At 37.6% G+C, this 13899-nt stretch overlaps 1 protein-coding gene across 2 annotated transcripts in view; it reads right to left on the bottom strand.

Moving 5' to 3' along the window:
• The window catches only part of mRF1 (mitochondrial translation release factor 1), a 128311-nt gene that overhangs the window by 45549 nt on the left and 68863 nt on the right, over nt 1-13899 (bottom strand). For both annotated transcript variants that reach the window (XM_090371840.1, XM_090371839.1), the window contains exon 4: nt 8704-8867. In XM_090371840.1, coding sequence (XP_090227966.1) covers nt 8704-8867 — 164 coding nt within the window. The remainder of the gene's footprint in view (nt 1-8703; nt 8868-13899) is intronic.

Consider the following 13899-nt stretch of genomic DNA (forward strand, 5'->3'; position numbering starts at 1 on the left):
TTTTGTTTCTTTGATTTTCTTGCAGATCGTTCTACTTTACAGTCCCTCTTGTTATTGTTGTTTGTTACTTGGTTTTTAGGAGCATTAGCAACTAAGGCCATATTGCTCCAGGATATGCGGTGGTCATGGGATTGAACCCCGGTCTAATAAAGAAGCGTGTGTTACGCACTGCTGTTCCTGCCCACCTGGCTATGGAGGCACCAGTCCCTCTTCAGCATCCAGCAATAGTCAGCCATCATGTTGACATTCCACCTCCCCTTGTACCTCATACAAGGGAAAGGGGATAGTAATAAATACACCAGCTTCTGTTGCAGATGAACTCAACAGTTATTTTGCATCGATATTTACAAATGAAAAGCCTTTTGTGGCAATGGGAAATTGTGGGAGCGAAGTTAAAAAATATGTAATTAATGATATTGAAATTTCGCAAGATTATTTAATGAAAAAACTTTCGAGCCTACAGACCAGTAAGGCTCCTGGAGTTGATGGAATATACCCTATAATCTTAAGAGAGGCGGCAAGCGAGTGCATTGAACCATTGAGGCTAATTATGCGAGCATCACTAGACTCTGGGGAGATTCCCTTGGATTGGAAAAGTGCAAATGTATCTCCCATACAAGGGTGGCTCTAAAAGTGAAGTTGGAAATTATCGACCTGTCAGTCTGACTTCAGTAGTAGGGAAAATCACGGAGGCAATGATCAAGGGTGGAATTCAGGATCATTTGGATCGAATTGAAATTCTCAACGATACTCAGCATGGTTTTGTAAAGGGAAAATCACGTTTAACAAATCTGGTTCGCTATTTCGAAAGGGTCACTCACGAGCTGGATTTAGGGAATAATTTCGACATTGTTTATTTAGATTTCAGCAAAGCTTTTGACTCAGTCCCACATGAGCGGTTGCTTTATAAGCTGGAACAGGTTGGAATCACTGGGAAAATCCTTAGATGGATAGAAGGATGGCTTCAGGGCAGGAGGCAGAGGGTTGTGATAAATGGCTATTCCTCAGATTGGGTTGATATAAGAAGTGGGGTTCCCCAAGAATCAGTATTAGGACCACTGTTGTTTTTAATTTTCATAAACGACATTGATGAAGGGATAGAGGGCGTGATGTCTAAATTTGCAGATGATGTTAAAATTGGTAGAGTAGTTAATGATCACTGTCAAGCTGAGCTTCTTCAGAGAGACCTAGATAGACTTCAGGAATGGTCAGAAAAATGGCAGTTGTGCTTTAATCCAACAAAGTGTAAGGTATTACACCTGGGAAACAGTAATCCCAAAAAAAACTTATTCACTTGGTGGAGTTCAACTAAACCCAGTACTGGAGGAAAGGGACTTGGGTGTTATGATACGGTCAGACATGAAATTCTCTGAGCATTGTAAACAGGTTGCAAGGAAGGCCCATGGTGTCCTATCGATGATCTATCGAACTTTTGCAAGTAGAGATAGGGACGTGATAATCCCATTATATAAGGCTTATGTTAGACCCCACTTGGAATACTGTGTTCAAGTATGGAGACCGCACCTAAAGAAAGACAATCGAGCTTCTTGAAAGGGTGCAAAGAAGGGTAACTCGCCTGGTGAGATCGGCAAAAGGGCGTCCTTATGAAGAAAGACTTCGAATATGTGGGTTGCAGAGTTTGGAAACTAGACACCTTAGAGGAGATTTGATTGAGGTGTTTAAGGCTCTGAGAGGCATCAGTAAAATGAATGAGGACAAAATTTTCAAGATTATAAATGATGCTAGAACTAGGGGACATAAATTAAAGTTACGGGTGGAAATGTTTAGATTGGACTGCAGGAAGTTTTATTTTAGCCAACGGGTTATAAATTACTGGAATAAGTTGCCTTCTTGGGTGGTAGAGGCCGACAGTTTGGGGAAATTCAAAGGTCATCTGGATAGTACTTTCGGGTAAGGGAAGCGCATAGGATGATAGGTTTAATTTCCTTTTTATTTTTTATTTTATTATTATTTTTTTTATGTATTAATCATTATTATTTAGTTATTTATTTTATTTATTTATTTATTTATTTATTTTTTGTTTTTATTATCATTGTTTAGTTCGGATTTTTTTTTTTTTTTTTTTTGGCTGGTGTAGCATAAGCCATAGGCTTTCTTGCACCATGCGGCCGTTACTAATACTAATACTAATTTCCATGTCTTTAACGTCCTGGTAAAACTTCTCACCATGTTTTTTACTAACACTTTGGAAGTAGTCGATGTGGGAGTTTAAAAATTTATCCTGATATTCATGTTGCAGCCCAGCTTCTCGAAGTTTGTCAACATATTTTCAACTATATTCTTATAGTTTGGATCCTTGTTGTTCCCTAAAAGGTTTTAAACAACAGAACTAATTTCGGACACTACCAGTTGTCCGTGATAGCCAAATTCTGTACTTGCACCTTCACAATCATGGGTATAACCCCCATGTGCAAGTCCTAAAATACGGCACTTAGCACACCGCAGGTGATCAAACAGGCGAAAACCAATGTAAGCAGGGGATCAGGTGTGGCCCCGACACCACATGGAAGAATGCCGCCCCCCCTGCGTATCAGGCAATACTAGGTGGTAGATGACTCTCATCATCTACCACCTAGACAGTGAAATATGCAATTTTTCACTGTCTATTGGTAAGTGATTCAATAAAAAATTTTCTTAAGCTTATTTGAGTAGTAGGTAAACTTGTGAAAAAAAAATTTACGGAATATTACAAATTTCAAATTGTACTGCATTGAAATGATACATGTCACTGTTAATAAAGGTGCCAATATGCTGTACCATTGCATACTGTCCCAAAAAAAAAACACTGCCTACCAGAATTCTAGACAATCCAAACCATATACCCAACACACTTGGTCTTTTTCTCACAAACAACCCTTCTAAGTAGATGGTCGAGGTGAAGGGTCCTCTGGTCCCTTCTCCAATGAAGCCTTTCTCTCATGGCCATTCTCAACCTTGTGCTGTTTGCCATCAAAAGAATGCAAAATGGGATGATCATTGAGATTTCTTTTCTTCTTTTCCTTGGTCGGACTACTGTTTCAAATCTGCTGATGTCAATGTTTGCTCAGATCGTGTCAGTGAAATTATTTTTGTAGGGATGGAATCCTCTATTCCACACTCCACCTAAAAATTTCATCCTTTATCTAAACCAGTGTTTCTCAAACTGTGTTCCGTGGAACACTAGTGTTCAATGAGATGTGAACAAGTGTTCTGTGAAAAATCGTAATCAATAATTAAAAAAAATAATAATAAATTTTGAATACTTGTAAGGTACACCACTTTTGTATCATTATAATTTTTAACTTTATTTTTTTTTCGGTTATTAATATACTGGCATAGACTGTAAATCAAATGGACCTCGAAACACTTTATTTTGACGGGCTTTTGCATAGAGGTAATGACATCCACGAAAAAGTAGCAATGTAGTGATCTAACGTGCCATTCATATGCAATTTAGCCTGGAGTACAAGGGGTTGAAGGAGAGGGGGAAGTGAACAGATCATAATATCAGCCATTTTCAATCCACTGCAGGATGAAGGCCTCTCCAGCAACTTTCCAGTTCCTTCCGATGTGCATTGGCCATCCATTTATTACCCACATACTTGTGAATTTCATCTGTCCATCTCTGCTGTTGCCTTCCAGGTTTTCTTCTAGCTCCTCTTGGGTACCATTCTGTTATTTTCTTAGTCCATCTGTCATCATACCTTTGAACTGTGTGTCCTGCCCAAGACCATTTTAGTTATTTAGTTTTGATAAGAATGTCCTTTACTTGAGTTTTCTACCTAATCCATGTGTGTTTATCTTCTTATCTAACAGTCTGATTCCTAATATAATTCCATTCTTCGCTGTGTAGTTCTCAGCTTCTCTTCCATTCTTTTGGTGAGTGCCGAAGTTTCACTTCCATAAGTCATGGTGGGCAGTATACATTGGTTCGTTATTTTACTTTTCAGACAAATTGGGATATTGCTCCTCAGTATGTGACTATATTTCCTGAATGCTATCCATCCAAAATTTATTCTTTATTATTATTATTAGCCATATGGTGCAAGGAACCCCTGAGGCTTATGCTGTACCAGCCGAGAAGAAAAAATTTCTGAATTACCCTGAGATAGATAGAGTCAGAAGTAGAAGGGAATCATCAAGAAAGAGAAGAACGATGATATCCAGCTCAGGATCCTGGGTGTGCCAAGCCCATACTCACCAGATGTGAGCCCCTAGGGTTCTCTTGACTTTCAGCCATTTAATCATTATTACAGCTAATGACTTGTCCCAGATAAGTATATGAATCGACCTTTTCAATTACTGCTTCTTCAATGATTATATCCCTTTCTGAGGCATACTTGTTCATCATTATGTTTTTTTTAGCCAAATTCATCTTTAGTCCAAAATTCTTACTTAACTCTGCATAACTGATTAAGATTCTCCTATAATTCTTTGGGATCATGGCTTATGATCACAATGTCATCTGCAAATCAAAAATGGTTTAGGTACTCTCCATTCACATTGACTCCTTTCTGCAATCAGTCTAATCTTCTGAAAGCTTCCTCAAGGGCAGCAGTAAACAACTTCAGAGATATTGTCTCTCCTTGTCGGACTCCTTTATTAATTTTAAATTTGCTACTGTCTTTGTCTAGTCTAATAAAGGAGGCATCAGTCTCATATATTTTCTTCAAAATCATAATATATGGTGTATCTATGCCTTGTATTTTGAAAGCATACCGATATCAAAACAAAACTCACTTCCTTGTATAAATTTTTTTTGATAATTATCAGTATTTCGAAATATTATTATTAAAATAAATGACTGGATTTGTGGTTGAAAAAAGAAACTATAAAACGAGAAGCAAGTATAAAACGAGAAGCAAGGGTGACACGAGTAATTACAGACCAGTTAGTTTAACTTCTGTTCCGGGTAAAATAATGGAGTCACTGGTTAAAGATGCATTGCAGGATCATCTAGACAAGACTGCAGCAATAATTCAAACACAGCATGAGTTTGTTAAGGGAAAGTCTTGTCTGACAAATTTGATTGGTTATTATGATGTGGTCACAAAGGAACTGGATGCAAAAAATAATTTTGATATCATATACTTGGATTTCAGGAAAGCTTTTGACACTGTTGCGCATGGAAGACTACTGTACAAATTGGAGCAGAATGGTATTAAGGGTAAGTTGCTACAATGGATAAAAGGATGGTTAAGTGGGAGAAGACAGAGGGTGGTAATCAATGGGTGCTGCTCTTCGTGGACTAATGTTATTAGTGGAGCCCCACAGGGTTCGGCGTTGGGTCCACTGTTGTTTTGTGTATTTATCAATGATATTGATGAAGGTATATCAGGCTTAATGTCGAAGTTTGCAGATGACACAAAGGTTGGCAGGGTTGTTAATGACAGTAATGGCAGTGTGCTACTGCAACAGGATCTAGATAATTTGGGCAGATGGGCTAAGAAGTGGCAACTGAAGTTCAACCTTGACAAATGCAAAGTACTGCATATGGGGAGAAGTAACCCCAGAGAAACGTACCAACTGTGTGGTACTACACTTAAGGTGGTAGAAAATGAAAAAGACCTGGGAGTAATTGTGCAGTCAGATATGAAGTTTTCTGAGCAGTGCAGATAGGCTGCTAGGGCGGGTCATAGGGTTTTGTCAATGATATATAGGAATTTTGCTAGCAGGGAAAAGGAGGTGATTGTCCCTCTGTATAAGGCAATGGTCAGGCCATGCCTTGAGTACTGCGTACAGGTCTGGAGGCCTCATTTTAGGAAGGATGTAGATTTGCTTGAGCGTGTACAGAGAAGAGCAACACGATTGGTGAGGGGAATGAAGGGATTCTCTTACCAAGAGAGGCTTAAGTTCTGCAAATTGCAGTGGCTGGAGACTAGGCACCTGCGCGGTGATCTGATTGAGGTCTATAAGGCCTTGAATGGGTTGAGCACGCTGAATTCTGATGGGATCCTTCCACTTGTTCAGATTACGAACCTACGGGGACATAAGTTCAAATTAAGAAAGGACAGATGTAGAAAAAATGTGCGGAAATTTGCCTTTAGCCAGCGGGTGGTTAATTGCTGGAACAAACTTCCATCTGTCGTTGTGGAAGTTGATAGGTTAAATATATTTAAGGAGGAACTGGACAGGTATTTGGAGGGAATGGCGTGATTTTTTTTTTTTTTTTTTTTTGGCTGATGCTGCATAAGCTCCTACACTTGCTTTCTTGCATCATGTGCCACCACTACTACTACTACTACTACTTCTAGTATTGCAACTGTGGTCGATGAAAACAAACACAATATTGTCACACTTTAAAGTGAGGATGAACAATTGCAGTCTTTTGTTCCTCAAAAGTCTGAAGTGAAAAAACAGGGACCAACTAAAAAAAGACCAAAATGAAAGTATGATGGCAGTTATTTGAATTTTGGCTTTACATGTATTGGAAATAAAGATGCTTCTGATGCACAGTGCATCGTATGTAATAAAGTATTAGCAAACAGTTATTATTATTATTAGCCATATGGTACAAGGAAGCCTGAGGATTATGCTGCACCAGCCAAAAAAAAAAAAAATTCCCAAGTTACCCTGAGAGAGAGAGAGGAGAGAGAGAGAGAGAGAGAGAGAGAGAGAAGTAGAAAGGAATCACCAAGAAAAAGAATAATGATGATATCCAGCTCAGGACCCTGGAGATTTGCCAAGCCCATACTCAACAGATGTGAGCCCCCTGGGGTTGTTGGCTCCTGCTAAACTTGTGTTTCATAAGTGTTCCGTAAATATATTGTGAGTTGAAAAGTATTCGGTGACTAAAAAAGTTTAGGAAAAGCTGATGTAAACCTTAGTTTTCCAATAAATGTGCTACGGCTATTCAAAATAAGAATGTTGCATATTGCAATTGGCTTGCATTCAAATCTTCAGGTTCATTTTCTGCCTATACCAAAGCTCGTAACAATTGTAGAGCAGTTAGTAATCAGTCCAAACTGGCTAAGAGTAGAAAACTTGCTTTTTGTCCAAATTACTGGTCTCCTACCAAAGTTATTGGCCACAATTTTTTCCCATCTCTATTCCTACCTCTGTCTAAAGCAGATGGTTCTGTTGCTAGCTCAGCCAAAAATAAAGCTGACCTGCTAATATCCTATGTTTTTTCCAACTCTTGTATTGATGATCTTGGTAAACCACCTCCTACAATTCCCAATACACTCCAGTCAATGCAGGTTTGGGTCTTTCGTCGAAAGGATGTCAGAATGATTTTGAACAATCCCGATGCTAAGAAAGCTCCAGATCTTGATGGTATGAATACCTTCTACCAATTCCTTAAATGCTGATCTCCAGGTAATTCTCCAGCTGAGCAAAGCTAACTCAGTTAATTTTAATCCTTTTAAAATTCAGTCCTGTCATACTTCTCACAAAAAAGGAGTCTACTTCTCGTTTGCCCATCTTCAATGATGCTCAGATTTCTACATACAATCTCTACTAAGAATTACCACGACTTTAATCTCCCATGACATAAAGCACAAAATCCAAAAAAACTTGGTTTTCTTTTTTGGTCTTGGCATTACTTTTCTTCTAAATAACTACTTGCTATGCACAAATCTCAGAACTGTCCTACCATGGAATATTGTTCCTACACTTGGGGCTGGTGCTCCCAAAACTTCTCGCAAGCTTCTAGACTGCATTCAAGGGCAATCATGTTAATTAATGACCCATCTCTTACAAAGTCTCTCCACTCTGAGAAAGTGAATGACAAGACTTCCATGGGCAATGTTTCTTCTAAATTGGCATCTGTTCCCCCACTCTTTTCCATTCCAGCCTGAACACATGCTCTACCAGTTGGCATCCATTCAGTGTCAAACTCCAAATTCACAGAAACAGCTTTTCCCTTTCTTCACTTATTCCTTCTACTTTACTTTTCTTTTCTGGGACAATCTTCCTTCACACATATTTCCCAAAAATTACGATCTACAGAAATTCAAGTCTGAAGTTAACAAGTATCTTTTGTCTTCTCAACGACAACTCATCAGGATACTAATATTACAGATTCTAATATCTTTCATATGTATCAAATTGTACAAAGGTGATGGAAGCTGTTGTTATTATTTAGGAGTATTAGCAACTAAGGCCATATTGCTCTGGGGATATGCGGTGACCTTTCCGCATCCTCTGTATTTGTTGGCTCACGGGCTCGAACCCCGGTCTAATCTAGAAGCAGGTGATGGAAGCAAACCAAAGTTTGCATAAAATGTCGTCAATCACCATTATACAACATCTCGTATTGTTACTCTCTTCACAATGAGAATTTCAATGAAGTAGCATTTCGAGTAAGAGATATATACAGCTACTGTTGATTAAGTTGAATGCCACCATCCAGATGGCACCACTTCAGAGATGCCAAAGGGATGAGGCATTTAAATTCTGAGCTATGGAGAAAAAAAAGGCTTTAAGTTATAGAAATTATTATACAAATATCATACATTATACAATTATCATGCAAATTGTACATAGGTGTAATGAAAATAACCTAAACGTTTAATAAAGTGCATTATTATACAACATCTCAGTCTGTGAATTTCATCATGGTATACAGTATTTGCAGAATTTTAAGATATTCAAGCTACAAAAAAATTATATGATATTTGTATAATTTATTTCTGAATTATGCATACATATATAAAATGTCAAAAAAAAGAATAATAAAATAAAAATAAAATAACATTTTACCTCTGAGGGCTGAGGAAGTATTGCTACTGTCATAGTGCTTGTGTGCATCCTTCCTGATTTTTCAGTTTTAGGAACTCTTTGAACTCTATGTACCCCTCCCTCAAATTTTAGATGATGGTATGCTTGTATTCCAGTTATACTAATGGCAGCATGGCGCAATCCATCTAGAAAATCAAGAAGATAAAATTCAGCATGTAAATACACAAAAAAATTATTGAAAATAAAAGAAATATACAAAATAAAAAATTACTATGTCTATGATTAAAAACAGCATGTCATTTTACAGTCAAAAATACATATGTATAAAGTACAGTGAGAATAAATTGTATAAATTGTACAGTGAGAATAAAGTGTATAAAGCCTTGAATGGTTTGATCATGCTCAATGCTGATGGGATTCTTCCTCTTGCTCAGAATAATTACCTGAGAGGGCATAAATTCAAATTCAGGAAAGACAGATGTAGGATAGACGTGAGGAAATTTGTCTTTAGCCAGCGGGTGGTTGGTTGGTGGAACAGACTTCCATCCCTTGTCGTGGAAGTTGATAGCCTAAATAAGTTTAAAGCTCAGCTGTACAGGTATTTCGAACAAAGAGAGGGGTGAAGTGGAAGTGGTTATTTTTTTATTTATTTATTTTATTATTATTATTATATATATTTTTTTGGCTGATGCTGCATAAGCTTGCTTTCTTGCATCAAATGCCTCTACTAATGCTAATGCTAATATATGAACGTTATGTATATTCAATACTATTAGTTACTTTTGTTTTCGTATTTCAAATTTGGCATGCTTCACAGAATGTGAAATTTGAGACTATGTATCTTGCTTCCTGAAGTATGGTGGCTATCTGAAAAGAATGTCAGGTTCTGTATAATCATCTTTACTCTATGAAAACACAATAAATCTTTCAAAAACAACTAGAATAAGAATGCAGATGTTAATTGAACTAGTGTGGGAAGCAAAAAAAAGTAACCTGTGATTTTAAACATAGTATCAGCATTTGTCTGGTACCAGCTACTGTTCAGGCAAAAGCCAAATAGTTGCAAAGACAGTGGTGGGTAATCTGACAGTGCTTGATTGCAATTTCTGTATGAAAACTATAAAAAAATCACTTTAGTAAATACTGCAGTAAGAGTTTGACTATATTCAGAAATGTAGAAAAAAATTCAAGGCATTTTTCATCACTGATAAAGGGTTAATGAGGGAATGTTATTTTCCAGGGCCAGCTATCAGGATACTCACTACTACTGCTGGGGTAAGAGGCCCAGGAGAATCCACAAAGTGACTGACTTTCCAAGGAGTCCCACAGTGGACACAAAACTACAAGAAAACTGTTAATCTCTCTCTCTCTCTCTCTCTCTCTCTCTCTTAATGATTGCAGTTAATAAAGCGTTTTAAATTATTTCACAAATTTTCCTGTAATTACTAAGTGTATATTAGTACTAGAAGTGTACAATGATGTCAGGAAGCAAGCTTATACAGCATTAGTAATAATAATAAACTACCCACCTGATCTGTCCATTAACTCTAATAATTTTTGTCATTCTTTCTCAAATTTATTAAAAGACTCACTTCCACAACACCAGATGGTTGTTTGTACCAACTCTCTGGTTAAAGAAATTTTTGCATATCTGTCCCCCAGCCAACATTTTTCAATATATGTGTATTGTCCGCAAAAGTGTAAGAACCATCAGCATTAAGTTTACTTAATCCATTTAAAGCCTTGAGCACTTCAATTAGGTCTCCTTGCAGGTGCCTAGTTTCTAAGTGCTGCAATTTGTCTAGTATTTTGTGGTAAACCCTTTTATGTCCTTGACTAATCTGGTTGCTCTTCTCTGCACCCATTCCAAGGGATCCACATTTTTCTTAAAATGAGGCATCCAGACTTATATGCAGTACTGAAGATTAGGCATAACCACTGCCTTAGGCCAATGATCACTTCCTTGTGTTACGGCAAATTGGTGCCTCCGTAGCCAGGTGGGCAGTGCGCAGCACACACTTCTTGATTAGACCAGGGTTCGAGCCCGTGACCACCAAATATGGAGGATGTTGAAAGGTCGGGGAATGACCACCGCATATCCCCAGAGCAATATGGCCTTAGTTGCTAATGCTCCTAAAAAAAACGAAACAAACAAAACAAACAACTGGCAAAATTCCTGTAAATTATTGACAAAGTCCCATTTGCTGTCCTATAGCAGCCTGTCTGCACTGTTCACAAAAGTTCATATCAAACTATTCAATTATCCCTAGATGTCTGTTGCTCTCCACCACCTTGAGTGTAGTGCCACCCAATTGATATGTTATTCAGGAAATACTGCTGCCCGTAAGCAGTACTTTGCATTTACCATGTAAAAACTCAACTGCCACTTCTCAGCCCATCTGCCTAATTTTTCTAGGACTTGTTGCAGTAGTATGCCTTGACTTTTGACATTAACCACTCTGCCAACTTTGCATTATCTGCAAATTTTGATAATACGCTTGATACACCTTCATTAATAAATACTGAAAACAGTAAGGGGGCAAGCACTAAATACTCAGTGATTCCAAGATGAACAGGGCCCATTTATAAATACATTCTCTCAACCACTCCCTTATTCATAGCAGTAAATTGTCCCTAATAGCACACTGCTCTAATTTGTACAGCAATCCTTCATATGAAAAGTGTAAAAAACTTTACTGAAATAAACGTATATGATGTCAAAATAATTTTGTGCATCACTTCCTTTGTTACTGCATCAATAGTAGCTAATCATATTGATCATAACATGATTCCCCTTAACAAATCCATGCTGTGATTTCCATATAATCCCATTCCTGTCAAGATGATCCACATCTTGTAGGATCTTGTCTTACTGGTGCTAGATGCATCTGCATACATGGGAGGATTTGATCATGCAGCTAAGCCACTCCCTTGTTGCTCTAATTTGTACAGCAATCCTTCATATGAAAAGTATCAAAAACTTTACTGAAATAAACGTATATGATGTCAAAATAATTTTTTGCATCACTTCCTTTGTTACTGCATCAATAGTAGCTAATCATATTGATCATAACATGATTCCCCTTAACAAATCCATGTGATTTACATATAATCCCATTCCTGTCAAGATGATCCTACAATACTTCTTTAACCATTAGCTCCATTATTTTTCTTGGAACAGCAGTCAATTTTATATGATTTTATAAGTTTGTAAGCTTGACCTCTGTTCTGGGGAAAATTACTCACTTTGCCCTTAACTTTGGGAATAGGAGACAGTTATACATCTCCAATCTATAGGGAGTTCCCCTGAAATTCAAGGATGCTCTCACAACTACAGCCAGAGGCCTGCTTACCTATTTTGTTGCTTATTTTAATAGGTCATGAAACCAAAGCCAACAGGCATTGATTCATCACAGGTGCCAAACAGAGATATGAACTAAGAATAATTAATTTTAAAAATATCACAATTGTTATCATCTAAATAAATTTTTATAAAAGCCTGTCTTTTAAATAAATGTATTAGCTTATTGATAATAATTTAATCATTATTATCCATAAGATACGAATAATAATCACATAGGAATTGCTATAGATAATAATTTAATAATTATTATTCATAATACATTGGTCTTACTGGTGCTAGATGCATCTGCATACATGGGAGGATTTGATCATGCAGCTAAGCCACTCCCTTGTTGCATGTTCAGCAACAAGTGGCTCTACAAGCAATGTGGATGTCAGGTTGCTATTACAAGGCAATCTCAAAAGTCAACCTTCTGAGACTTGAAAGCAAAAACATAACTCCCACTTAACTCCATGAACTGGTTTCATCTTATGAAGATTAACAATTTTTTGAGTTTTAAAGGAAGCAATAATATACAGTTGTGCAAAAATATATAAGCAAATATTGGAGTTCTTGTTTGTGGCTGCAAAGGCCGTTAGCAAGATGAGCTAAGGGTACTGATGTTTCAAACAAATGGGATACTCCGGCTAGGGAAACAAGCTTAATTAACTTCAAAAGGTGTGTTAGGGTAGCAAACCACACAAGAACACTTAGCCTAAATTATGTGTGTATACTAACGACAGGAGTGTTGTGAAATAAATAGGTTAGAACTTCTAGTTAGAACAATTATTACTGACATAACAAAAACTTGGTGACATCCAGACAGGATGAGTTTCACAACAGAAAGTTGAATGTAGTTAGGAAAAATTGGAAGGACGTATGTGGGTAAGGGGAACATGCTAATTATCAAATGCAATGTGAATGCAACAAAAGCACTCCCAGACTCTGATCTGCTTTACAAATGAAAGCATAGAATCTGTATGTGGGTGAGATAGCTGGAAGCAAGGAAAAATAAGAGTAGTAGTAATTGCAAATGATGCAAGAAAGTAAACTTATATATAGCATGAGCCAAAAAAAAAAAAAAAAAAAAAAAAACCACAGTTCACCCATCTGTACCCTCCAAGAATTTGTCTAGTTCCCTTTGAATTTATTCAACACAACACATCCACTTCCACAACAACAGATGAAAGCCTGTTCCAACAACCAACCACCGCACATCTATCATACAAACAACCTTAACTTGAATTTATGCCCGGTGTGTAGTCTCAGCAAGTGGAAGAATACCATTAACATTCAGCTTACTCAAAACAGTCAAGGCTTTAAACACCTCAATCAGATCTCCCTGCAGGTGCCTGGTCTCAAGATGCTACAATTGCAGAAATGAGGCCTTTCTAGGTAAAAGCATCCTTTTGTTATCTTAACCAATCTAGTTGCTCTTCTCTGTACCAGTTCCAGGAGATTGAAATCCTTCCTAAAGTGAGGACTCCAGACCTGTATACAGTACCCAAATGAGTCCTAACTATGACCTTATACAAAGGGATAATCACATCCTTATTCCTGCTAACCAAGTTTCTGCATATCATTGATAAAATCCATGAGCTATCCTGGCGGCATGTCTGCACTTCTCAGAGAATTTCATGTCTACTTGCACTCCCAGGTCATTTTCATTCTCTACTACCCTGATAACTGTCATTAACCATCCTGCCAGCCTTTTTATCATCTGCAAACTTAGACATTAAGCCTGTTATTGTTATTTGGTTTTTAGGAGCATTAGCAACTAAGGCCATATTGCTCCGGGATATGCGGTGGTGACGGGCTCGAATCCCGGTCTAATCAAGAAGCGTGTGCTACGCACTGCTGCTCCTTCCCACCTG

The sequence above is a fragment of the Mastigoproctus giganteus genome, chromosome 4 (assembly GCF_048544385.1).
Source record: "Mastigoproctus giganteus isolate SK-2022 chromosome 4, ASM4854438v1, whole genome shotgun sequence".
NCBI lineage: Eukaryota > Metazoa > Arthropoda > Arachnida > Uropygi > Thelyphonidae > Mastigoproctus > Mastigoproctus giganteus.